General features: G+C 37.5%; 1 protein-coding gene across 6 annotated transcripts; it reads right to left on the reverse strand.

Annotated features, from left to right (window-relative positions):
• Nucleotides 1–27,944, reverse strand: dtna (dystrobrevin, alpha). Of its 6 annotated transcripts, none has more exons than XM_065258627.1 (23): nucleotides 27,768–27,944; nucleotides 22,709–22,776; nucleotides 22,409–22,489; nucleotides 22,108–22,321; nucleotides 21,868–21,953; nucleotides 21,375–21,529; nucleotides 21,128–21,233; nucleotides 17,131–17,297; nucleotides 16,547–16,671; nucleotides 15,743–15,826; nucleotides 12,407–12,478; nucleotides 12,093–12,185; nucleotides 9,586–9,673; nucleotides 8,772–8,860; nucleotides 8,575–8,688; nucleotides 7,678–7,774; nucleotides 4,515–4,535; nucleotides 3,693–3,885; nucleotides 3,463–3,552; nucleotides 3,291–3,378; nucleotides 2,408–2,528; nucleotides 1,725–1,764; nucleotides 1–1,317 (listed from the first exon to the last, which is right to left on the reverse strand). In XM_065258627.1, the coding sequence occupies exons 2-22, from the start codon at nucleotides 22,773–22,775 to the stop codon at nucleotides 1,747–1,749; spliced, it is 2,169 nt and encodes a 722-aa protein (XP_065114699.1). In that variant the 5' UTR covers nucleotide 22,776; nucleotides 27,768–27,944; the 3' UTR covers nucleotides 1–1,317; nucleotides 1,725–1,746. The 6 variants fall into 6 exon arrangements, with proteins under 6 accessions (XP_065114699.1, XP_065114698.1, XP_065114700.1 ...); XM_065258626.1 differs by lacking the exon at nucleotides 27,768–27,944 and adding an exon at nucleotides 25,374–25,513; XM_065258628.1 differs by lacking the exon at nucleotides 27,768–27,944 and adding an exon at nucleotides 25,367–25,488.
• Nucleotides 27,945–27,998: the final 54 nt, after the last annotated feature.

The following is a 27,998-nucleotide window of genomic DNA, read 5'->3' on the forward strand; positions in this document are numbered from 1 at the left end:
TATTTGTACAATGCAATATTTGTATTTTTATTTAGTACCATGCAGAAATCACTGAAAAGTGCAATGATTGGCAACAAAGCGTGGATGCTGTATTTTTGTACTGGTCACTGCCATTCTGAAAAAGCACGAGGAAACCATGTGACCACTGAAGTGTGACAGTAGCGTATGCAAAAAAACCCCACATCAACAAAGAATACGCAGATGGTCAAATCCAAATCAGAAGGTCATGTCTCATATTTACTGACCAAATCAATGGATAAGTATGTTCCAGCTCTACACTAAAATATTATTTAAAATGCATTTCCAAATAGCATGTAATCACACAACAGTGTCACATTCCACCAGATGTGCTTTTCAAATCTGCTTAAAATGTCCATAACATATGATTTATTTATTTTTCTTTAAAGCAATTAAAATATTTGCACGTTAAATAACAGAGCATGGTAAATATACTGTGGCCCATTAAGAGCCAAATGATGTCTTGCATTGAATGCAGAGGTACAAAGTTTATTTTGGTGAATTGCATGAAACATCAAGAACATATCTGGGTCACCATATGATTAAAGGAAAGAAACAAGAAATTATATTTTGTTAAAAAAATGAACTGATTTTTGACACCAGTGAGTAACAGATTTTTTTTATAAAAGCATGCTTGTCCTTAAAATAACTTAAAACATGTAAATGGTCCCACTTTTTATGCAAAATATAATTTCTTATTTTTTGTTTATATTTTTGTGGATTTTAGGGTGCAATGTGACTTCGACACAATCTTGTGATATTCACCCAATTCTGAACTGTTCTTATAATTAAAAGTGTTCTTTAAAATTATTAATTCAGTAGTACACCTAAAAATCCAAATGTAGTCTCATAAGCTAAGGCAGTGTATTAAGTTGTAATCAAAGACTATGATAAAATCTCAAATCCAAGTTACAACATAGTAATATGTATACATACGCTTTAAAAGACCACCGGGTCTCTAAGCGTTCAACTCTTCAAATAAAAGGAAATGTGTTGGGTTGGTAAAGATAGCAGCTTCATTAAAGACCACACCCATTTTCCCCAACAGATTTTTAAATACAGTACAACTCTTTAAACACATATGAAAATAAAATCAAACCAAATCACATAAACACCTACAGTAGTAAATGAAATCAACTTAAAAATGTTGGATTTTATGGCACTGGTGGTGTTATAGACAGTTCCATTGTTTGCTCCAAGTTGGTTCACAGTATTATCTTAAAACATTTCTAAAAATATATTTTTGTACCACGGTACAGGTATGGTTACTGCACAGTGCTTTAAAGTAGCTCGTCCTCCCTGTGGATAGAAATATAAACAGATTATTAAAATGTATCTCATATCTGACCACAAAACCATAAGGTTCAATATTTTTAGGACAATATTTGGCAGAGATACAAGTATTTGAAAATCTGAGGGTGCAAAAAAATTGAGGAAACCGCCTTTAAAGTTGTCCAAATGAAGTTCTAAGCAACACATATTACTAATGATAAATACATTTTTGATATATTTATGGTACGTTACTAAATATCTTCATTGAACATGATCTTAAATTAATATTCTAAAGATTTTTGGCATAAAAAAGATCATTTTCACCCATACAATGTATTGTTGGCTATACCTGTGCAACATATGACTGGTTTCGTGGTCCAGGGTCACATATAATCTATCGAGCAGACATTATATCAGATTTGTTAAATACTTACACCATTGCTTAATAAACTGCAGTTACTCTTGTAAAGTCACCTAAAAAGCACAGAAATAGGGAAAAATTGAAACAGAATTGCTTAAGGCGCAGAAAATTCCATACAGATGGGTAAAAAAAATGACCTGACTTCCATATATGGCATTGTAAGAATAAGCAGTAAGGGATTTGTCACGTGCATCACCTGTGGCAATGCTTGTACAGATGTGCAGATAAAATGAACTTCATCTCAGCATTTAAAAACAGGTGCTTGGATACAGCCGGAGGATATTTTCAGTTAAATGAAACATCCATTTGGTGTAATGGATATTTCATTTATAGTTCATCTAATTTATATAGCAATTAAAAAGAAATAAAATTTGAAATATGATACAAGCGTACTTATGACACACTGATGGCGTGTTTCCCAGAATCCAAAGTTTGCTGGTTTATAATGGACAGCCATATCTTTTCCTTAATGTTATCTTAAATATAACCGATTTATTATTGTTACACTTATGAATATTTCATACATCTATCAAACAACATTTCCTTGTTGTTAAGGTGATCTTATTTTGCAACCAGGATTTCTCAAGCTAGACAGGTACACATGGTGTATACTGCAATTATAATATATCTAAACAATGATTTAATTAATTCTTATATAAAATTCAACACAGATTAAAATGTCTTCAAAGAACTCACCAAGAAGTTCTTGTCCTGCTCCTGCGTGGGTCTCAGTCGTTCCTCCATCTTTAGCTCTTTGTCCAGCCGGTTTTCCAGTCCGTTCCTATAAAATCCTCCAGCATCCACCTGCCCTGCGGTCCTACAAGACCAGAAAATGTTTAGCCTAACTATCATGGTTACTCATTTTACTGTTTTTAGTTGATTAAGTTGTGTTTCAACTTAATCTCAGATTTTATCAATCTTAACTCTTTCCCTGCCATTGACAAGTATCTCGTCAATTAAGGAAAAATAATTTCCATAAAAAAAAGTTTTCCTGCATGAGGTTTTATGTTAATCTGTAATACCCCTGTAATATCCACTAGATGGCGTATTTACCCAATTTATAAAAAAACTGAAGCAATTTGGCATTTTTTACTAATTTTAAACTCTGTGTATGTTTTGATAATCGTTCTGAATCTGATCTCTATAAAAAATTAATTTACAAAAATGCAATTATTTCAGATTTTTCCAAAAAAATATTTTCTTATTATTTAAGAGATTTTAAGCAGAGAAAAGACTATAGATAGGAACATTTTTTCTGGAATGCATTTTGTGAAACTTTTGCGAAAATCACCAAAAAATGCCGGCGGGCAACTTTTCAAAAAATGGCTGGCGGGGAATGAGTTAAACTGATGGTTCACCCAAAAAAAGAATATTCCGTAGTCCGTAAGTGAATGGTGCATCAGATCTGTTTAGTTCTTAAAATTTCCCCCCACAAAATATCTTCCGTTGGGGTCATCAGAACAAAGAAATTTATACAGGTTTGTAACAACATGAGGGTGAGTAAATGATGAAAGAATTTTCTTTTTTGGGTGAACTATCTCAGTTTAAATAGTTTAAGAGAAATAAAAATAAATGTTACCCTCTTCTAGAGGAACCGGTCTGTGGATGAAAAACGTCTGCCATCTGAAATGTGAGGTCAGAGATGCTGTCTGTGTCACTCCCTACCTCTGATGGGACAACATTGATGGGAATATTAATAGTGAACAAAACTTCAAGAGAATATATTACATACAAATCCAATCTATTACTACCTGAGTTAAGTTCTTTAACCAGAGAAGACATTGTATTGGTTATGGAGTCTGCAGCCAGCAGAAGATCATTTCTTAAGTTCCTTCTGGAGCCTTGCAAAAAGAAACACATTTATTAGCATTGCAGTTTTGCTTTATGAGCAAGTGCAAATCATTTTGAGTCTGGGTTGATATCTGTACCGTTCCATTGGACGTATTTAATAAAAGAAAGAGCAATGTGTTTCCATGATTACCCTGAGCAAAAGCCTGTTGCACTTCTCCTCCCAGGCCCATGAGCGAGTCCTGAGGTGTCTGACTGGGCGTGGTATTGCCGGATGTGGACTGGACCGGCATAGGGATGGGTGTGGTACTGCCGGATGCTGAATGGATGGATGTGTTGGCCGTGTGGCTGGGGGAGGAGCGAGGGGAGGAGCCAGTACCTTGGGTCTAGAAAAATACATAGTAATACATTTTTAATGATTTATTTAGCATTCACTCGTAATTAACAATTTGTATCACAATTGCATTCCAAAATTACACATATGTTAAATGTAAGCAGTGCTTGCCCTTGTAAAACTTGCTGTCATGTTTTTTTAGGAGGATGTTTACTGGCTAATTCCATATTTTTTATTTTGGTCAGTGCTTGGGATTTTTATGCACATTTTATCAACCGTCATGCAAATCCAAGCATACCTGTGCTCATTTAACAAGCCAATATTTAAAGAATCATTCCAGTGTGTAGCACAAATGGTGCTCAGGGTTAAAGACAGTAACGGTGATGCTACAAATAACAAACACGCATGTGCTTTAATCACAAAACCAAGAAGAAAAAATATTAAGTTTAGTTTCACAGCAAACAAACAAAGACCTAGAAGCAAAATTGGACAATTGTCAAATGAGGATTATTGACAGTAAATGACATCTCTCTATCTGCCCGTCACGTGCATGTTTGTGGATGTGTACACTGCTACAGTAAATCCACATCAACTTTAATTGTTTAATTTGTGTTAGACCAAAAAGACCCAGTTCATTAATGCATCTTAGCACAAAGCTGTAGTGTAGATCCAATGACTCACGGTGCGCTTCAGCTCCTCATCCTGTAGAGGGAGCACTTCAGCTTATTAATAGAAAAACACTAATGTTAAAGGGATAGTTCACCCAAAAATGAAAATTACCTCATGATTTACTCACCCTCAAGTCACTTGTGATATATATAATTATATTTGTTCAGATGAACACATTTTGAGTTATATTAAAAAATGTCCTGGCTGTTTCCAGCTTTATAACGGTAGTATATGGTGCTTTTGAATTTGAGGCCGAAAAAGTCCATCCATCCTTCACAGATGTAATCCACATGGCTCCAGAGGGTTAATAAAGGCCTTTTGAGGGCAACTGGTGCAATTTTGTAAGAAAATATCAATATTTAAAACTAAACTAAATAACTAGCTTCCAATAAGCGTGTTCAAGAGAGAGTGCATTTCTCTGGGAGACAAACTCGATAATGCTACCCGTCATTAAAAGACAAATAATAAGTAGAATACGATGGAAACACACTCTCTCGTGAACGCGTATCAGTTGTTACTGAAAGCTAGTTATTTTAGTTTGTGAAGTTTAAAATTTGGATATTTTTCTTACAAAAATCGCACTAATTGCCCTCAGAAGGCCTTTATTTATTCCCTGGAGCCAGTGCCGGCGCCAGCCGAACGCTGATGAGGGGGCGTCTAAAATACCAGAGGGGGCGATCAAATGAATGCATATAATTCCCCCAGCTAGAAAATACATAGGTTTGGTACATTAAGTTTTAAAGTGTTATAAACAAACATCTCTGTATACAACCACAAAAACTACAGCTATAGTGAGCAACGTACAGAGCTCTGAACAATACAACAACAACAAAAAAAACGCATACCTAACGTTACATATTAGCACAACACTGCTCATTTGAAGTTCAAACCCAGAGGTAGAAATACATTTTACGTAATGGTGGGGGGCAGTGTTGGCAAATAGAGTTGATGGTTTTCAGCCCAAAAACGGTCCAAACGCAACATTTGATCAACATTTTGGTTCAATTTGATCATATAACGTAGTTATTTTAACTGCCACAAGTAATGCACCATAAGCTAGCGATTAAGCAGCTACAGAACCACAATAGCAAAATGACAATAACTCGTTTACATATACAGCTATGCTGTATGATAGGCTAATTCAAATTCGTTAATTATAAATTTAACAATGTCTGTTTTTTTATCTATTTACTCCTGATAAACAGGTGTGTGTGAGAGAGAGATCGAACAGGCTTACCTTTAACGTTAAATGCAGAACAATAATAGGCTGTTGGTTGTACGTTGACTTGCAAGGATGCTGAAGAACATGAACATCTGAACTTTTCAAAACTATGTACAGTCTGGCTGAAGTTAATGGTGCCCGAATTGACTTAATGACAGCCGAACATTTGGATCTTTGCACCTGAAATGCTCCGATAATTCATCCACGCCACGGCATTAATTGATGTGTGACAATCCGGAGTCCGGTTTGTAGAACTTCCAATGCTATTTTCCATATATCCATTGCTACAGGGCAGGCCCAGGTCACTCTCACACTCCTGTCTGTAAATTTTTATATAATTTCCCACTTCGACATCTTGATTTCCCTCTGAGACTCAGAACGCGGGCTCATTGTCGGCGTGCCTCAAGCCGTCAACACAAACTTGTTCAACTTCAGGCGCGGCTGCAAGAACCAACAACCAAATGACGTCAAAGTACCGCGAGAACGATTCGAGAAATCATACTAAGTGTCGTTTCGTCTCGCTCTCGCGGCATTTTGACGTCTTCGCCTGAAGAATTCGAACAAGCCTATAGGCTACACATGAGTGGGCGTGTGTCACGGTAGAATACATGCACACTTGTTTTTTTGTTTTGTTAAATAATTAGACTTTAAAATTCACTTTAGGAAGACAATACACAAGGCAAACGTGATTTTTAAATAGCGCATTTTATCATTAAAATCCCATTCAACATTAATGGTGATCTAAGGGGGCGGGATAGTGCCAGTGAGGGGGCGACGCCCCCTCACGCCCCCTCGTGGCGCCGGCCCTGCCTGGAGCTGTGTGGATTATGAATGTGAAAGACTTTTTTGGTCTTAAATTAAATTACTACCATTATAAAGCTTGGAACAGACAGAACATTTTCCAGCATAACATAAAAAAAGATAATCATATACAGCCGCGGAATACATTTACTATGGTCCCTTTCAGTTTTTCTAGATTTACTATTTATAGGTATTTGTTTAAGTAAGATGATATTTTTTGTTTCATTCTGTCAACTACTGACAACATTTCTGCCAAATTCTTAATAAAAATTATGTTTTATATTTGCATTTATTTACTTTAAATTAGTGATGCACCGATGTATCGGCCGCCGATATTTATCGGCCGATTTTTGATGAATTTGAAACCATCGGCATATCGGCAATAGCACGAGAAAGGCCGATACCGATTGTTTATTAATTAAATGCATAAAGAAATCAATATGTAAAAAATGAGTTAATGTTGTTAATAAAATAAATGCTGAATACCCAAAACCACCTTTGAAGGTTGTCATGTTGCCGTCTTATATTTGTTTTAGCTTCATTTGTGCCTCTCTTATTATGTTGGTCAGTTGAATGTTAATTGGATCCAATCCATGTTCAGTAAAAATATTTTGATGCAGAAATAAACTAGGTAATAGACCAACTGTATAGTATTGTATACAAGTGTTTAATATCGGTATCGGCATCGGTATCAGCCAGAAGTTGTCTGTTTAAATCGGTATCGGCATCGGCCCAAAAAAATCCTATCGGTGCATCCATATAGGGAAAACATGGTCAAAAGAACAAAAAAATTAAGAGAAACCATTTTTTTTTAGTTAAAGGAATAGTCCACCTTTAAAGATGGGGTCCATTGACTTTTTATAGTAGGAAAAAAAACACTATGGTAAGTCAATGGGCCCCATCTATAAAGTGGACTACTCCTTTAAGGATAATTTGGGGTTTCTTTGATTGAAATGTTGATCCAAGATCATATCTTACTTGACCCTATCAAGGATCATATGACCCTATAATGACAGGTGGGGGGTACAGGTGGGGCTTACCTGTAGCAAGCAGAACCCCCGTAATCTTTGACAAAATTCGAACACTGCTTGGGTGAACTATCCCTTTAACATAATGAGATCACAGTTTCTTTGGGTGTGTGAATGTCGTTACCTTTAATAGCATCATGAGCTGCTCCAGTTGGACCATGAGTTCACGACGGCTCTCCTGTAGAGCCGACATTCTCTGTTCTAACTCCTCTTTTCTCTGCCTGAGACAGAAGACAAAGATAGTGAATGGTCTTTTTCTGTGAAAGTCTACATAACATTTGGCCAGAAATAAAAAATGTATTGTGGGTGCTGATAGCAGTGTGTAACTGAAGTTACGATAAAGTTTATGATAAAGGTGCATTGTGTACATTTTAGTAGGATCTCTTGACAGAAATGCAATATAATATACATAACTATATTATCAGTGGTGTATAACGACCCTCACATAATGAACAGTATTGCTTTTATTACCTTAGAAAGAGCCATTTTTGTTAGTTGCTACTGATGTCATTTGAATAACTTTAAAGCCGATTTTCTCAATATTCCAATTTTTTTGCACCCTCCGATTTTCAAATAGTATCTCATCCAAATATTGTCCTATCCTAGCAATGCAACCATACATCAATGGAAAGCTTATTTATTCAGCATTCAGATGATGACTGGTTTATGGTCACATATAGGGTATAAAGTATTAAACAGATATTATAACAAAATAAAATTTACTCAAGTAATTGTTACAAGTGTTGAACTAAAGTGAGATTAAGATTTAGCCTGAGGCTTGTTTTTACATCTACCGTATACTCGGCTCATATCTCTATACAGTCCGACTGACTGGTGTGCGCAAACAGGAAGCAATGGGTTTTGTAAATTGCTTCTCAAGAGCTTTCATTCATACACGAGACGAGCAGCGATCGGGTTACATTCACTTTCAATGCCGTCTATCGAGTGGCCATCAGTGTCTGTTGTTCAGTGCAGCTCATCCGGTTTCAGTTCATTGTCTGCTGTGTGTGACTGTGTTTACCTGAGCAGTCTCAGTTCAGCCAATAATGTTGGGTTTTGTTGGTTTTTGTCTAATGGAGGCTGAGAAGCTTCCTCATGCTGTTGTTTCAAGCGCTGTATCTCCTGCAAAATCTCTCTGCAAACACACAATTTAACATTTTCAATGTTTTTGGAAACATTCAAATTCGGCATGCAACTTAACAAAAGAGACCAACTTACTTGTTCTTGCTCTCTAGCTCGGCGATGAGTTGTCTCTGCTGTATGTTTGTATCCAAACACAAGGAGATATCTGACGGTACTCTGCTCCTCTGTTTATAAAAAAGTTGGCGAGTTAGAGATTATGTCACATTTATGCAATTGGCAGACACTTTTAACAAAACTGACTTACAGGGCATTCAAGATGGTCATTTTAAAGGGGACATTTTAAGATGCCAAATAAATCTTTGGTGTCCCCAGAGTATGTATGTTAAGTTTTAGGTCCAAATATCATATAGATAATTAATTATAACATGTTAAAATTTACACTTTGTAGGTGTGAATAAAAATGTGCCGTTTTGGGTGTGTCCTTTTAAATGCAAATGAGCTGATCTCTGCACTAAATGGCAGTGCCGTGGTTGGATAGTGCAGATTGAGGGGCGTTATTATCTCCTTCTGACATCAAAACGAGAGCCAAATTTCAATGAGCTATTTTTTCACATGCTTGCAGAGGATGGTTTACCAAAACGAAGTTACTGGGTTGATCTTTTACGATAATAAAAGCACCAGGGACCCAATTATAGCACTAAAACATGGAAAAAGTCAGATTGTCATGATATGTCCCTTTTAACAGTATTTGTTACATGGGAATCCAACCTATAACCTTTGCACTGCTAACGCAATGCTCTCCAAATAAACAAAATTGAAGTCGTGTCTGCACATTAAATTTGGCAAACCTTTATTCACCTTTACACTTGTAATTTAGTCATTGCATATCAATAATCAACAATAAAAGTCGAATGATCATTTTGATGAGCGTTCTGATTGGCTCGCTTACCGAAGCAACTCCATCGGCAGCCAATCGGGAGGTGTAACGGGCGATAAGGCAGTGCTCCTCATCTTGGTTTTTACTGCTCTCCTGAAAACTGTCAATCAAAGAAAAAAGGCGGAGCCAACTCAGTCATCTAGGCCAGTGGTTTTCAAACTGGGGGCCGGGGCCCCCAGGGGGGCCGCGAGATGGTGCCAGGGGGCCCCAGATTTATGAAATTTTATGAGATACATTAATTTATCATGAATTCTGTGTAATTAAACCTAAAAAATAAGGCTACTAACCAAAAGCACTACTTTTTTTGTATAATTTAATGGTTTTTTTTATTAAAATGTTGAGTTTTAGAACAGTTTTTGTCACAAATTTTCTTTGGGGTGGGCCACAAAGGAATGCACCGTACACAAGGGGGGCCGCACGCTGAAAAAGTTTGGGAACCACTGATCTAGGCCATATACACAGAAGCATTTAGTGTTTACTGTCCAAACATAGGGTCAGTAACATGTTTGTCTGCATATGTGTGCATCTGTTTACAGTATGTGTACATCAGTAGACACTAAAGGAAAATTTACTGGCAAAAAATCTCACAAATGAGATTAATTTATGTTGGCATTATCTATTAACTCTTTCTCCGCCAGTGTTTTTTTTTTTTTTAAGTTGCCAGCCAGTGCCAGCATTTTTTTATGATTTTGACAAAAGTTTAATGCCTTCCAGAAAATGTTGTCAAATAAAAAAGACCCTCTGCTTTCAAACGAAAAAAAGCATTTCGTCCTATCTTCATTTGTTCTCTTTTTATCAAATCCCCTCAAATATGGTTAGGTTTCTTTAAAAAACAAAAATTTTTGGACTTTTGTTAGTGATCAGATTCAGAATGATGATCAAAACATACGCAGAGTTTTTACCGTCACATTTATGCACATATCTGTGTTTTATAAGTTGTGTTAGAGTGCCATCTAGTGCATAATAACGGAAATATGAATTGTCGTAAAAACTCGTCATTGGCAGGGACGCGTTTTTTTCTTAATTGACAAGATAACTCGTAAATGGCGGGGAAAGATTTAAGCAGGGGTTGTTGAGGTTTTGAACTATTGCTTAATGCAATGGCAGTAAAATGTTATATCACTGTCACACAATGTAACGTAATTACATTGCTTAAATAAAAACAAAGCTTATCCAGTTAGCAAGCTTCAGATGTTTTTGCAAAAGCATTGACGCCGGTACAGTCACCATCCCATATCGGATGTCAGTTTTCGAAAAAATAAAAATAAAAAATTGCTAAAAAACTATATTATTTCTAAAGTAACTAAATATTAAAGGGGTCATATGACGTTGCTAAAAATAACATTATTTTGTGTATATGGTGTAATGCAATGCGTTAACGCTGTTTTTATTCGTACATTATTGTTGCTCTCCTCTATGCCCCACCTTTCTAAAACGCGTAACTTTTTTACAAAGCTCATGGTTCTGAAAAGCACAGTGTGCTCTGATTGGCCAGCTATCCGGTGTGTTGCGACTGGCTGAATACCTCATGCGTGTGACAAAAATGTTACCGCTCTTAACGTATATGGAATATCATCTTCCAAAGCGTAGCATCTTCACAACATGACGACGTCAACAATACTACAGCGAGAATAAAAGTTACGTTTTCTTTCTTTGTGTATACATTTGGGCGGTGTTATGTACATCTTCCCACACAGTGAGGTAGATATGTGAGGACGTGTTTAAATTAAGCGTTTTAGGAAGGCGTGGATGAGCCTTCGCTTTTATGGGGAGTACACACCACAACGCGAATTCAACGATTTGCGGCAATAAATTACATACAAAGTTAATGCAAAGACACAAATCGACATGAAATCGCTTAGGGCGATGCGAATGATGCAAATCCGGCGGCACATTTGCCACGAAAACACGTGCTATTCGCCTCATATATATTCATACAAAAAATTCAGATGACACAAAGTTAAATCTCACGAGTAATCTAGAGCAAGAAACCCAATGGTTCACATGTGGTTTGTACGCAGAATTAGAAAGAATATCTCTTTGGATTTAAGACTTTAATCTTTGCCACTTTACAGATCTTCTATACGCACCAACAGCTTTTAACACTCCAAACACGAAGGAAAACATGAAATCACATCATATGACCCCTTTAAAAAATATTTTTAAACAACACGTGATACTTTGTGTTGCATGCTGGGTATTATCCGACTGAGATGGTGACCCTTGATCTATGCAAACAGATTAAAGGGATAGTTCACCCGAAAATGAAACTTCTGTCATTATTTACTCACCCTCATGTTGTTACAAACCTAAACCAAACCGTTTTGGAGCACCTTTGCCTTTCATAGTATTGTTTTCCTATTATGGAAGTCTATGGTGCTCCTGCTTCCTTACAAATATCTTCTTTTGTGTTCAACAGAACAAAGACATTTTTACAGGTTTGTAACAAATTGAGGGTGTGTAAATGATGACAGATGATCCCTTTAAGGTGAAAAGTGCCACAGCAATCTCACACTGACCATGAGGACTTCTTTTCAAGTAGATTCACATAAAGTCTGATAAGTAAGTGCTCATCCTCAAGCCTATCGGCAATATCGAGGCTGTACCGAACCCTGAAACCATGTTTCATAAACACAGACGTCATCATGGAAAGAGGTAAGAAAAAATACTGGAATCAGCATCCTGTGGTTATCATGTGCAGACTGACCAGTAATGCAGTGTACTATAAAAATTTTACTTATCATACTGAATGTAACTCAATTTTAACATGTCATGTTTTGTCTTTTACATTACTTGTAAACATAAGACATAAACATAATAAATGTCGACTTACCCTTTTCCTTTCAAAAGATCCGGGGTCGTCTGAGAATACAGTCTCTTTTGTTTAGCCTCATCGTGAGCACCTCTAAAACATCATCCATTATTAATAAGCAGAATATACACGATTTTGTTTTATGCTCGTATCAAACATTAACAGAGGTTGATCTAAGAAAATGTACAGTTCTGGCCATATAAGTATTTTTCATCACCCTAAAACTGAATTTTGCATTATAAAAAATATCATGTTTGCCAGTCACTGTTTATTTCAACAGGACGTTTACATATTATAACTTTGGTTTAAATCACCTATATCCCAACAAATATAATATATATATATATATATATATATATATATATATATATATATATATATATATATATATATATATATATATAAAGTTTACTTTTAAAGGATTACTCCATTTTCTTAAAAAAAAATCCAGATAATTGGATTACTTGAATAATTGAATACTCACCACCATGTCATCCAAAATGTTGATGTCTTTCTTTGTTCAGTCGAGAAGAAATTATGTTTTTTGAGGAAAACATTCCTGGATTTTTCTCATTTTAATGGACTTTAATGGACCCCAACACTTAACAGTTTTAATGTAGTTTAAAGTGCCCATATTATAATAGCTTTTCCACAAGTTAAATAGGTGTATGAGTTCCATAAAGCATGTTTCAAAAGTTGTTTGCTCGAAATAGCTTGTAGGAAAAGATTGTTACCCATCTCTACTAGCCTCTGTTTTAGGGCAGTTCAGATTGTGCCGTTTTGAGCTAGTCTTACATATTTATGAGCTGCTGCTCCTTTGATCACGCCCCACTACTAACGTCGGTATCGTGAGCAGTACAGACCATACTGTGTTATTATTTTATATATTATTATTATTAACGGTTTATGTTGCCAACAGACAAATCATGCAGAAAAGTATCACTAATAAGTACACTACTCATGAAACTCATGACACACAATGATTCCAGAGTAAATTGTGATGTTACTTTAGCAGTCACAACAATAAACTCGTTTTCCCGGGACAATGCTAACATATTCCCGTTATAAAACATTTTCAAACGCATTATTTTCGCAAATTACAGAAATTAAGACCCGGCGGGGGATGTATACTGCTTGTGGACCGCGTGCTAATTGCTAGAAGCTAACGGGAGGTCCGGAACGTAAAGTTATAAGAGGCTCGGGGGTTAGCATCGTCAGAAAAGCCGGGGCGGTAAGGCCCGGTCTCGGTGTGTCAAACTCATCATGACACACAAAGATTCCAGCGTAAATTGTGATGTAGCAGTTTCAACAATATACTCGTTTTCCCGGGACAATGCTAACATTTTCCCGTTATAAAACATTTTCAAACGCATTATTATCACAAATTACAGAAATTAAGACCCGGCGGGGGATGTATACTGCTTGTGGACCGCGTGCTAATTGCTAGAAGCTAGCGGGAGGTCCGGACCGTAACAGTTATTAGATGCTCGGGGGTTAGCCTCGTCAGAAAAGCCGGGGCGGTAAGGCCCGGTCTCGGTTAGTTTGGCAAAACACTTTTAGTTTGGCAAAGCACTATTACTTAGTTCTTGTAGAATTGTAAATAAAGCCGTTAAATATTTTTTTTTTAACTTTCGAAACCACGCTGCAAACTATCTAGCCTGCTAAATATCTATATAGCCTAACTTAAACAATTTTAACATCACTATACATTTAAAAGGTATAATTTACGGGATTAGCATCAATGTATGATCTCTGTTTTGAGATATAGATGCTCTAATGTTGTATTTTGTGACCGAAGATGACAACATGCAAAATATAACGTGACTTCTTACCTTTTTTGTTGATATACAACGATCGCGAATCGAATCCAGTCTGTTTCAGATGTGTGAATGATCCATGAAAGTCCAATAAAATACATTCAATGACCATTTTTGTCCACAAATGCATATAATCCGTGAAATATAAATACATAGTGACTGTCTGTTATAGTCAGTGATAGTCTGTTGTTTACATCACATTTCGGTAACACACTGACTGTATATAAGATTACTCCGGGTTCCAAAAACCACGCGTTAAAACTTGGCTTTTAAAAGTAGGCGGGAGTATAATCCATAATATCCAGAGCCATATCCATGGCTATGATAATATCCAAATTGCTGTTATTTCCGTGAGACATGATAACAGCATAGAGGGTTTGACTGCTCTATGCTCTCTAGCTACCTGGTGGGTGGAGACCTGCGAGTGGGGTGGTGGGCGGGAAAATTCAAACTGAATGTGACGAAACGGTTTGTTACGTCACAACGGAGCTGAGTTTTAACTCACGCAATCTGAGACTCAAGGCAGAGGACATTCAGAAACCTGTATCTCACTCAAAACAGCATGGATGGATTTTTTTCCAAGTTTGTATGCGTGTGGGAGCATCAGAGACACAAATGAACACCCCAAAACCCAGAAAAAGTGAGTTTTTCATAATACGGGCACTTTAAAATTGGAGTTTCAAAGGACTCTAAATGATCCCAAAAGAGGCATAAGGGTCTTATCTAGCAAAACGATTGTTATTTTTGGCAAGAAAAATTAAAATATGCACTTTTAAACCACAACTTCTCGTCTTCCTCTGGCTGTGTGACGAGGCAGCGCGACCTCACGTAATTGCGTAATGACATGGAAAGGTCACGTGTTACATATATGAAATGCACATTTGCGGACCATTTTAATCAATAAACTGACACAAAGACATTAATTAATATAATTTGACATACAACAATGTCAGAACGGTCATCTTTCTCCACACTTGTAAACACTGGGGCGTAGTTTCGAATACGTCACCTGTGACCTCTTGACGTGATGATGTATTACGTGAGGTCGTGCTGGCCCGTCACAGGACCGGAGATAGACAAGAAGTTGTGGTTTAAAAGTGCATAGTTTTTATTTTTCTTGTCAAAAATGACAATCGTTTCGCTAGATAATACCTTCATGCCTCATTTGGGATCGTTTAGAGTCCTTTGAAACTGCAATTTTAAACTGCATTAAAACTGTAACGTGTTGGGGTCCATTAAAGTCCATTAAAATGAGACAAATCCTGGAATGTTTTCCTCAAAAAACATAATTTCTTCTCAGCTGAACAAAGAAAGACATCAACATTTTGGATGACATGGTGGTGAGTAAATTATCTGGATTAATTTTTTTAAGAAAATTGACTAATCTTTTAATTTAAATCATGCATCATGGTCAGCTATTGGTAATCTTGTTTACAGTGTCTGGTTGCATTTGGCCCTCGCTAAATGTACATTTTGGCCGCTCTTTGTGTGTAAGCATTCATTATTTGGCTGAATGTCTGTGTTACAGCGTTGTACTCACGTTTTACTGGAGTAGGGGTTTCCTGAGGAAGGCATGGTGTGAGAAAGCATGAACTCATTTCCACTGGTCATCGGTCGAGGAGGCCTTAAGACAATTTTGCGTGTTATCATCACAATACTTATCTAATGTGTATGAGTGTGTGGCTCTCTTATTACTGCATAGATGAATTTATGAATGTACCGACTCATATCACGGGAATTCAGGTTGGCTAATTCATATGAGGTGAATCGTACAAAAACATAAGATTATTAGAAAAAACAATAATGAAACCCCACGTATAACCACAACAGGGATGAAAGTAAATCATACAAAAATGTACGAATGTGACTGTACGAATTAATACCAATTAGCCACCTTTAAAATACATACGAATTGCCATGAGATTGTGTTGGAGTGTATGAGCATATATAAATATATGAGTCTAATATCACAGGAATTTGTATGAATTTTACGAGTCAGCTAATTGGTATAAAGTACATCGTATAAAAACGTATGATTATAAAAAAAAATAATAATGAAAGATGTGAGATTGTGTTGGCGTGTATGAGCATATATGTCGGAGTGTATCTGTGCCTATATTTAAAATTTTGGCCATCAAATTATTAATAATCATATAATAGCACATACTCTTAATTGTGCTACTTACCATGTGTCTCTGTTCGTAGCATTAAACAAAAACAAGGCAGGAAACTGTTACCATTCACAATTTGTTACATCCAAAATCATCAACTCATTTTAAACTATTCATAAACTTTAACTGAAAGCTTATTCACAACAACGTTTGAGGCTGTTTGTTTAACTTACACGACATGGGTGAGGTTGAGCGGTTTCTCAGGGGCTTCGGAGAACATTGGGTAAGGAGGATCTCGATTGGTCGCACAGCTCAGAGACTTGCTGAGAGCATCCGACAACTTCTTAGCTGGAGATTTCTGGAGATAAACAGATTTGTTTTGAAGCAAATATCTATAAAAATACAAATTAATGTTCAAAGAATATGTTTAAATGATTTTCATTGTTATATACTGTAAATACCAACATCTGATCTACTATGCAGACAGGTTTGTAAATAGATAATGCTCATTTTTTTATGCACATTTCATTTGCCATCATTAAATTGATTTTTGAATATACAGGCATCATATTGGCCACGAGCCACTCTGCTCTCTAGATTTGATTATTATATTAACAACTACGAGAAATATTGATTTCTTGTACACTGTAAAAACTTCATCATAAGTAATACTAAAGGGTAAAAAATGCTCTGTATTCAAGTTTGAGCCAGCATGCGGATAGAACCACAATGTGACAACATTTGACGTAAATTGGAAAAGGTTAAAAATGAGTAAAAAGCTGTTACTCAACACTTACTCAAAGTAAGGCTAACTTACCCATGACATGTACTCCTTCATCTGGTGCTGGTTGCTATGACTGCCTGAGGCATGGCCTCTCCAGAAACACTCTTGACAGAGTTGGTAATTATCGCATTTTTGGCAACGATAACGAAATCCCATCATGCTCTGGCTGTGACAGTAGGAACACTCAACTGGGTGGAAGACTAGATAAAGACCAGGAGAGGCAAACAGAGAAGAGGAGAAAGAAGAGGAAAGGATGAGAAAAGATAAGGAAGAGGAACAGAGGAGAGGTAAACAGAGCAGAGGAGAATATAGGAGAGGAGAACAGAGGGGAGGAGAGGTTAGGAGAGGAGAACAGAGAAAAGGAGAACATAGGAGAGGTTAACAGAGAGGGGAACAGAGGAGATGTTAGGAGAGGAAAACATAGGAGAGAAGAACAAAAAATGAGAAGAGAGGTGAAGAGAGGAAAACAGATGAGAGGAGAAAGAGGAGGAAAGAAGGAGAGGAGAAAAGACGAGGAACATAGGAGAGGTAAACAGAGCAGAGCAAAGAAGAATAGAGAAGAGGACAGGTTAGGAGAGGAGAACATATAATAAAGAAGCAAAGATGAGAGAAGATAAGAACATATGAGAGGAGAACAGAGAGGAGGAGTACAGGTGAGAGGAGACGAAAGGAAAAAAGATAAGAGGAGAAAGAGGAGGAAAGGAGGAGAAAAGAAAAGAAGAGATGAGAACCGAGGAAAGGAGAACAGAGAAGAGGAGAACAGATAGGAGATGAACAGAGAGAAGATGAACAGAGAAGAGATGAACAGAGGAGATTAGAACAGAGGGTGGGGAAACGTTAGGAGAGGAGAACAGAGAGAAGGGTGACAGATGAGAGGAGAAGAGAGGAAAACAGATAAGAGGAGAAAGAGGAAGAAAAGGGGAGAACAGAAAAAGAGAAGAACAGAGGAAAGGAGAACAGAGGAAAGGAGAACAGATAGGAGATGAACAGAGAAGAGGAGAACAGAGAGGAGATGAACAGAGGAGAGGAGAACAGAGAGGAGATGAACAGAGAAGAGGAGAACAGAGAGGAGATGAACAGAGGAGAGGAGAACAGAGAGGAGATGAATAGAGGAGATTAGAACAGAGGGTGTGGAAACGTTAGGAGAGGAGAACACAGAGAAGGGTTACAGATGAGAGGAGAAGAGAGGAAAACAGATAAGAGGAGAAAGAGGAGGAAAGGAGGAAAACAGAGGGGAGGAGGACAGACGAGAGGAAACAAGAGGAAAACAGATAAGAGGAGAAAGAGGAGAAAAGGAGGAGAAAAGAAAAACAGAAGAAGAGGAGAACATAGAAAAGGAGAACAGAGAAGAGGGGAACAGAAAGGTAATGAACAGGGGAGAGGAGAACAGAGAGGAGGAAACGTTAGGAGAGGAGAACAGAGGGAAGAAAAACAGAGAAGAGGAGAACAGAGAAGAGATGAATACAGGAGAAGAGAACAAAGGGAAGAAAACATTAGGAGAAGAGAACAGAGGGGATGAGAAGTTAGGAGAGGAGAACAGAGGGGAGGAGGACAGATGAAAGAAGAAAAGAAGAGAGGAAAACAGATAAGAGGAGGAAAGGAGGAGAAAGGAAAAGATGGGAAGGTTAGAGAGGTTAGAAGAGGTGAACAAAGGAAAGAAGAACAGAGAAGAGGAAAACACAGAGGAGATGAACAGAGAAGAGGAGAACAGAGAGGAAGAAACATTAGAAGAGGAGAACAGAGGGGAGGTGGACAGATGAGAGGAGAAGAGAGGAAAACAGATAAGAAGAGAAAGAGGAGAAAAGGAGGCGAAAAGAAAAGAGGAGAAAAGAGGGGAGGAGGACAGATGAGAGGAGAAGAGAGGAAAACAGATAAGAGGAGGAAAGGAGGAGAAGGGAAAAAATGAGAACAGAGGAGAGGTTAGAAGAGGTGAACAAAGGAAAGAAGAACAGAAAAGAGTAGAACAGAGTGGAGATGAACATAGAAGAGGAGAAAAGAGGGGAGGAGGACAGATGAGAGGAGAAGAGAGGAAAACAGATAAGAGGAGGAGAAGGGAAAAGATGAGAACAGAGGAGAGGTTAGAAGAGATGAACAGAGGAGATTAGAACAGAGGGTGGGGAAACGTTAGGAGAGGAGAACAGAGAGAAGGGTGACAGATGAGAGGAGAAGAGAGGAAAACAGATAAGAGGAGATAGAGGAGGAAAGGAGGAGAACAGAAAAAGAGGAGAACAGAAGAAAGGAGAACAGAGAAGAGGAGAACAGATAGGATATGAACAGAGAAGAGGAGAACAGAGAGGAGATGAACAGAGAAGAGGAGAACAGAGAGGAGATGAACAGAGGAGAGGAGAACAGAGAGGAGATGAACAGAGAAGAGGAGAACAGAGAGGAGATGAATAGAGAAGAAGAGAACAGAGAGGAGATTAATAGAGGAGATTAGAACAGAGGGTGGGGAAACGTTAGGAGAGGAGAACAGAGAGAAGGGTGACAGATGAGAGGAGAAGAGAGGAAAACAGATAAGAGGAGAAAGAGGAGGAAAGGAGGAGAACAGAAAAAGAGGAGAACAGAGGAAAGGAGAACAGATGAGAGGTTAGAAGAGGAGAACAAAGGAAGTAAGAAAAGAGAAGAGGAGTACAGAAAAGAGATGAACAGAGAAGAGGAGAACAGAGAGGAGATGAACAGAGGAGAGGAGAACAGAGAGGAGATGAACAGAGAAGAGGAGAACAGAGAGGAGATGAACAGAGGAGAGGAGAACAGAGAGTAGATGAATAGAGAAGAAGAGAACAGAGAGGAGATTAATAGAGGAGATTAGAACAGAGGGTGGGGAAACGTTAGGAGAGGAGAACAGAGAGAAGGGTGACAGATGAGAGGAGAAGAGAGGAAAACAGATAAGAGGAGAAAGAGGAGGAAAGGAGGAGAACAGAAAAAGAGGAGAACAGAGGAAAGGAGAACAGATGAGAGGTTAGAAGAGGAGAACAAAGGAAGTAAGAAAAGAGAAGAGGAGTACAGAGAAGAGATGAACAGAGGAGAAGAGAACAGAGGGAAGGAAACATTAGGAGAAGAGAACAGAGGGGAAGAGAGGTTAGGAGAGGAGAACAGATAAGAGGAGAACAGAGGGGAGGAGGACAGAGAGTAGATGAATAGATAAGAAGAGAACACAGGGGAGGAAACATTAGAAGAGGAGAACAGAGAGGAGATGAACAGAGAAGAGGAGAACACAGGGGATGAAACATTAGAAGAGGAGAACAGAGAGGAGATGAACAGAGAAAAGGGGAACAGAGAGGAAGAAACATTAGAAGAGGAGAACAGAGGGGAGGTGGACAGATGAGAGGAGAAGAGAGGAAACAGATAAGAAGAGAAAGAGGAGAAAAGGAGGCGAAAAGAAAAGAGGAGAAAAGAGGGGAGGAGGACAGATGAGAGGAGTAGAGAGGAAAACAGATTAGAGGAGGAGATGGGAAAAGATGAGAACAGAGGAGAGGTTAGAAGAGGTGAACAAAGGAAAGAAAAACAGAGAAGAGGAGAACAGAGAGGAAACATTAGAAGAGGTGAACAGCAGGGAGGTGGACAGATGAGAGGAGAAGAGAGGAAAACAGATAAGAGGAGGAAAGGAGGTGAAAAGAAAAGAAAAGAGGAGAACAGAGGGGAGGAGGACAGATGAGAGGAGAAGAGAGGAAAACAGATAAGAGGAGGAAAGGAGGTGAAAAGAAAAGAAAACAGGAGAACAGAGGGGAGGAGGACAGATGAGAGGAGAAGAGAGGAAAACAGATAAGAGGAGGAAAGGAGGAGAAAGGAAAAGATGAGAACAGAGGAGAGGTAAGAAGAGGTGAACAAAGGAAAGAAGAACAGAGAAGAGGAGAACAGAGAGGAGATTAACAGAGAAGAGGAGAAAAGAGGGGAGGAGGACAGATGAGAAAAAAAAGAAAAAAGAAAAAAGAAGAGCAGAGGAGAGTGATTCATGTAGTTTGTGAATGACAGTAGAAAGTACTAACATATGAAAAATCCATTAACAATGAAAAACATGTTCAAAACTAACCGTTCTCAACATTTGCCAGTCGATGCATCAGCGGTAACCAAACCAGACACTGAGGAGGAGGATCTGACATGAATGTGTCAAGAAACACATTGAGCGAGACCTTCTTCTGTTAAGAGTCAACGGTTAATAAACAAATGAGTCATATATGCTCAGCACATTTGTATAGTGGAAAAAAAACTAAAATGAATTAACGTGTTAGTGTTGTAAAGTATACAATCAATGAAGCTTCTTGTAAAAATTCACAAACCTCTTGTAGAAAGCAGGTTCTCGTAGACTGCTCAGTGTAACCAAAAGACGGTCCCTCAAATACCGTCACGGGCAGTTTAAGCACCTCTCTCAGAAACTGATCGAACTGTGTGTATATCAATACTCCATTCGAGTCTGATATCTGTGAAAAAATATCTGAAAAAAATAAAATATATATATATATATATGCTCACGTAAATTCAGGAACTTTTTGTTTTTAAATCTAAGGCATCATGCCGGTAGTCCAGAAACCTCTCTCAAATATCTACAAATTATTAGTACTTTGTCAAACATTACGACAAGTGCTTCAGAAGAAATGAGGCACAAAGTTTTATACAGACAAGGTCATGATGCCTTGTGACTTTCAAGTAATGACAACCGCTGTGACCTTTAAAATGAAGATAAAACGATGTTCATATAAGTGTTCATTAATCAGCATCATACCACTGACTGAACACACATCAGTTCAAAGGCAAATCTGAGGTGAAACTTACATCTCAGTTTATCCAAAATCTTTCCGCCACAGAGGGCAGCCAGGGCCGTCTTCACAACAAAAACCGAGATTTTTCCAACACCTTCCCTAAAATAGACACCAACATACCAACCAAATGTATATGGTCACATACTGCACTGAACCTTTCACATGGAGTGTAAAACAATTTTAGTCTGTTAAGATGACGATTAAAAACTAGGATGTATACGGGAAATCTAATTTAGTTTTGTCTTGATCTTACGGGTCGTATGCCGCTAACAGAAAGTTGAGGAGAAATGAAATGGACTGGTCCACGTTGATCTGATGGGTTGTGGGTAAGCGTTTGTTCAGCTGGTAAAAGATGGTGGAGAGTATTGCTTGCAGGTGCGATACAGAAAACTCTGTGCTGAGGTCCATGGTGTTGAGTCTGTTTTCACGAAACACCTCGATAATATTCCAGATATCCACCAAATGCACTGTAGGAAGGTGCGTTCAGGAAGATTAATGGCTTACTAAAGCTACAATAAAAGTAAAAATAAGCATTGTAAATCGCTCGTACTTACAATTGCACCTCTTCTGAATAAATCTCAACTTGCAGGCTGTCCTGTATGTGGACAATCTGATGGAGTCCAGATCCAGTGCACCTGTACAACAAAAATCAAGCCAGTCTTCAGCTTCATAGTGAGATTGACGCACATTTTGCTTTGCTGGTCTAAGCTGGTTTTCCAGACCCATGCTTGTTTTCTGATGAAACCGACCCTTGTGTAGGCATTTTTTCACGCATTTTAAGAACGATTAGTTTGACTGCATCTTGTTATCAGCATCATGTTAGTTTGAGACTGGACTGATACAGTGATACATACGCATTTCAGCAAACAGTTGTCTTCTATCAGCCATGATTCTGCTGTTACCGCCCGACTCCTCGATCATTCTACAAAACATCACACAAAGAGAAAACAAAGGGACAATGTCACAAACACACACAGAGATCGAGATGACACAACATTTGTGTTCGGATACAACTAGTTGTAGTTAATTAACAAAATAAGACTGGTAATAGTTGGATACAAGCAAGATTTGTTGCCCAAATCACACCCGATATAAACAATAGCACATCCTAAACATTCACGGTTATTTTTTTGTTTTTCATGAAATAATTTTCATGATGCAAAGTTTATCTGGCAGTAAATATTTATACACATATATAAGCACATATATAACACACATATATAAACACATATTTAAAAGTAATTATTTAATGAATATATATCTTTCAAAACTGAAAATTCTTCATAAGAAATAAACACAATAAAGTGTCTGAAAAATAACCGAAGCACCATTTGCTACAATTATAAAGCTTGGATCTACTCAGTACTTCAATTGCTAACTCCTAAAATGTAAACTTTTATCAACTTACATTTTTCACTTTTCTTATTTAACCCTAATAAGACCCTTGGGGTCAATCTTACCCCAAGCCTCTTTTTTAGTTTAAAAACATGGTTCCTTTCATCTCAGTGGATTAAGATTTTATGTCTTTTCCAGATTATCTGTCAAGATTCATATAAAAAACTGGGCTTGATTAAGTCGTTCTAAAATAGTCCCTTTGGGGGTAAAAATGACCCCAATTGAAAATGAATAGGAAATGCAAAAAAAATCATTTTTATTTGAATGCATCCAGAATAAATCGAAAAATTTCAACACAGAAAAGTAGGCCTGGTACAAGAGCACAAATACAATATAGAAAAGACACACACACAGGCTCACACACACACAATGTCACAGTAAACCTTACACACACATAAAGACACAGACACACACACATGCACATGCACACACATACACACACACACACACACACGTGCACACACACACACACACTTACATTCAGTCAAATTTCTGTGGCATTTAGTAAAAACAGACATTTCAAAATGCATCAAAAAACGACAAAAAAATTCTACTATTTGAAATAATATTTATTTTTTATGTCCCTTCTATAAACATAAATTCACAAAATGTATCACTAAGGTAGTAATTTGAGTAGCTGGCCACATTTTTCGGGAAACCGACCCTAATAGTCCACACGAATGAGAGCATCTTGTGGGACGATTCCATGATTGGACTTATGTTGTTATATTAAATCTATTTTTGTTGGACTTTAGCTCATTACGCTTGTGTACTTTTACTAATATATGATACAGTATTTACATGTAAAATGTACAGCTTCTCTCTTCAGGGAATAAAAGACTTTTTGAATGCTTCTGTTTCAAAAGGAAAGAAAACTGCACTTGTTCAGCAAGTTTACAAAAACTGTGATTATATTGATACAATGTGATCATTTATTTGTGACATCACATTAGTCATCTTTTATTTGTAGCACAACTATCCTAAACAGAATAAAGTAAATGTCTGAAGTATAGGCTTTACAGTGTGTTAATAAAACTGTGCATAAGAAACCTGCTACAGGGTTATACGTTACACCAAACTTGCTTTTAACCAAACTTAATCAGTTTTGAATGTCATTTTTGATAGTAAGTTTGTCCCTTAGCTCAGTAGTTCCCAAACTTTTTCAGCGTGTGGCCCCCCTTGTGTATGGTGTATTCCTTCGCGGCCCCCCAAAGCAAATTTGTGACAAAAAACTGTTCTAAAACTCAACATTTTAATAAAAAAACATTAAATTATACAAAAAAGTAGTGCTTTTGGTTAGTAGCCTTATTTTTTAGGTTTAATTACACAGAATTCATGATAAATTAATGTATTTCATAAAATGTCATAAAACTGGGGCCCCCTGGCACAATCTCGCGGCCCCCAGTTTGAAAACCACTTCCTTAGCCTACGATCTAAATAACAATGCAACACAATTGTAGATATACCAACACAATCCATTTTCTTTAAAAGAAAGCTAAACAACTACAAAATTGCAGGTATGTATAAAAGACTTAGAAATTCAACCAATTCCTTAGCAGGGACCAAAAACATCTTAATCCAGAAAAATGACACATGATGATGATAAGCTCACGGTTCTCACAAAGTTGTAAAATTATGTTTATCTACTTGATTTTAACACATTTATGAGGAAATGTCAGGTTGATCTACTAAACCGAAAAGTTAATAACATTACTCTCTCAGACAGTCTAAAACTTTCACAAAGCTTGTGATGCTCAATTAAGTTTAAGGAATGTGCAGTCACAATCCCGAGAGATCCAAGAGTTCCCAGTAATAGTGAACTATACTGCATCACCGTGACAACACAGGAACAAATGTGAAACTTGTGAAAAATACCCAGAATGCATTGCAAAAATTAAACGTCACTTATATCAACCTTGCTTTCTCATATCAAAGCTAAATCCAAACTAAAACAGGGTGATTAAAGGTAATTTAGTGTTTTGGTTCACCACATCTATCATTTTAAAACAAATGGAGGGTATATAAATAAACAATTGCTATATAAACATAAAAGCAAACATTCATTGAGTTAGATTGCCACAGCAAAATCCCAGCCAAAGAAACGAAAGAATCCAAACCAGATACCCTTCGGAGAGCACCATGGTCCTCTTCTTGCTAACCCAGTGACTGAAACGGGTCTGCTGCTCGCTTTATAATACGGTTTCGTCAGGTCCGACTTCACAACAAAAGCAGCCCATAGAGATCTAGCTGAAATTAGACCCCGTCATGATCCAGCATGTGTTGCCTCTATCTTTAACATCCAATAAGAGAGACTCACATTCCTGCCAGGCTTAGACGGCTCGCTTAGCTCCGGTTGCACCGTGTCCCGTCTCTCCGCTGGGACGTCTGGTCCTGTAGGAAGGGGACTGTGTTTTTTTTTTTTTTTGCAGCCCGTGTGAAATTATTAGGCAAAATGATGAGGCTACGCTAGAACAGGTTACAAAAGAAGACTGTAATTCAAGCTCTCTAATGGGACATTTCTATAGAGATCCCATATTTCACAGAGTCTGTCTCCTCTTTCTCTCTCTTTCTTTATTGTGGCTCTGGGATCTCCAGCCTATAAATATCTTTTTGGGCACTATGTGCCATCCAGGCATTTTGAGTCCTATACTCCATTTATGTCACTCCCTTTGTGTGATTTATTTACTGTAGTACACCAGGTCGAACAAGAAATTGCGCTTTTGCATTCTGCTCCTTTGATAAATGCCCTTGACCATATAATATTTACAGTACGGATCTGACCTAGAGGAGAAAGACATCGTAAAGCAGCTGTTCAGAGGATCTTCAAATAATTAGCACTGGATTACTTTCATTATACTGTCTGGGGGAGTAAATGATAGCTATGCTGCTGCATTTTTCCAAATCCACGTAATGCATCTATTTGAGAAACGCCAGTCTTATATCTTTGGCTGATAAGAATGTAAAGAATATGATGTTGAACATTAACATCTATGCATTCGGCAGACGCTTTAATCCAAAGGTAATACCACAAGGTATACAGTGCATTACTTTATCAATGTGTGTTGTGTTCCTTGGATTTGAACCTGTGATCTTTTGCATGCTTTTCCACTGAGCTATACAGGACAGAAATTATACATCAAACATATAGATATATCCGTTCCTCTCGCCAACAAATGTCTATACTAGTGAATCCCAAATGGTCATGATTCAAAAATGGGTTGCATGTCTAGGTATGCTAATGTGGACATCCTAAGCTAAGAAAATACCAAGGTATTTGTGCAAGGAAAAAAAACCTTATCTGTGGTTGTTTTTGCATTTATCAAAAGTAATATACAAGTCAAGGCTGGCACACCACAGCTACAAAAACTAGACTTTTATTATGAGACTTTTACATAGGTGATTGTTTATGCACAAAAGTGATTATTTATGCATGCACTCTTAAAATTGTTTATGTTTGCATTTGGTGAATACTTTCACAAGCGTTTCATTGTAATATTATTTGGCATTTAATATGCATTAATGCTTCTTGAATTTTTTATATGTAACACACATAAAGGTCTAAAAAAAGGATGCCATGAGAACTCCATACAGTCCAAGCGCACCGATAGCAACCATCACTCAATTACTTCTGCCAGCATGATTGTCATGGTATCACCATGATACTGCAGAGAACTTTGGATAAAAATTTATGGCCCATTCAGTTTGTGATTTACCAAGCAGTGGTTTTCAAACTTTTCTGGCGTGCAGCCCCCCTTGTGTACGATGCATCCCTTTGCGAAGAAAATCTATGACATAAAACAATCTAAAACTTCACATTTTAATTAAACAAAGCATATTACAGTATACAACGTATTGTTGTTGGTTAGCCTTATTTTTCTGAGGTTTAGTTTTATGATAAATTCATGTATTTTATAAAATGTCATAAAACTGGGGCCCGACTGGCACCATCTTGTGGCCCCTAGTTTGAGAACCACTGCTTTACAAGCCTTTTGCTTGTCTTTACTGGAAAACATTATGTGAGGATGTAAGATTAATTCAGGTAAACTCAGTTACAAAAAAAGTGGCCAGAATTCAACCTGGGTGATGCACTAAAAATGTAAAATATAGTATTGGTGGACATTTTTTCTGATATATATTTTCCCAGTGACATTTAAAGAATATGTAGTGTGAATACTGCATCATACTTGTGATGTCATGAGCATTTTTAAAACTGAGTAGTAGTACTGTCTGACAATCCGGAAAAAATTGACAGTATGCATACGAAATCCACAAGTACATGCAACCATATAAACATAAGAGTACATAAGCAAGACAGAATTTTGCAAAAATAAAATAGGGCCCATCACACTTTTGTGATGATCATCGAAAGATGATGATTTAGGACAGTATCTTTCATGTGCATACTACATAAGGCATAGGCTACTTTCCCAATCTCCATCATGCATTTTATTAGTAGACAGTGAAGCACTGACAATGAAGCGATACGACTGGACCTCAGTCTGTGCACTTGCTACTCACCAAACGCGTGTCATCGCAGAAACGTCTTTAATTCCAATCCATCCGCTTTTACTAAACAACACTTGCGTTAAATCGATGCATTACATCGACGACACTTTCACCTTTAAACGCAAAATTAGCTTTTTTTCGCGTTAGTCTCGCGCGGAGCCTCCGGTCCCTGCTGTTCATTTGCTTTGATGTGACGTAATGCTCCTCGGGCGATGACGTCATGCGGGATCTCTCTCAGAAAAG

The sequence above is a fragment of the Paramisgurnus dabryanus genome, chromosome 22 (assembly GCF_030506205.2).
Source record: "Paramisgurnus dabryanus chromosome 22, PD_genome_1.1, whole genome shotgun sequence".
Taxonomy (NCBI): Eukaryota; Metazoa; Chordata; class Actinopteri; order Cypriniformes; family Cobitidae; genus Paramisgurnus; species Paramisgurnus dabryanus.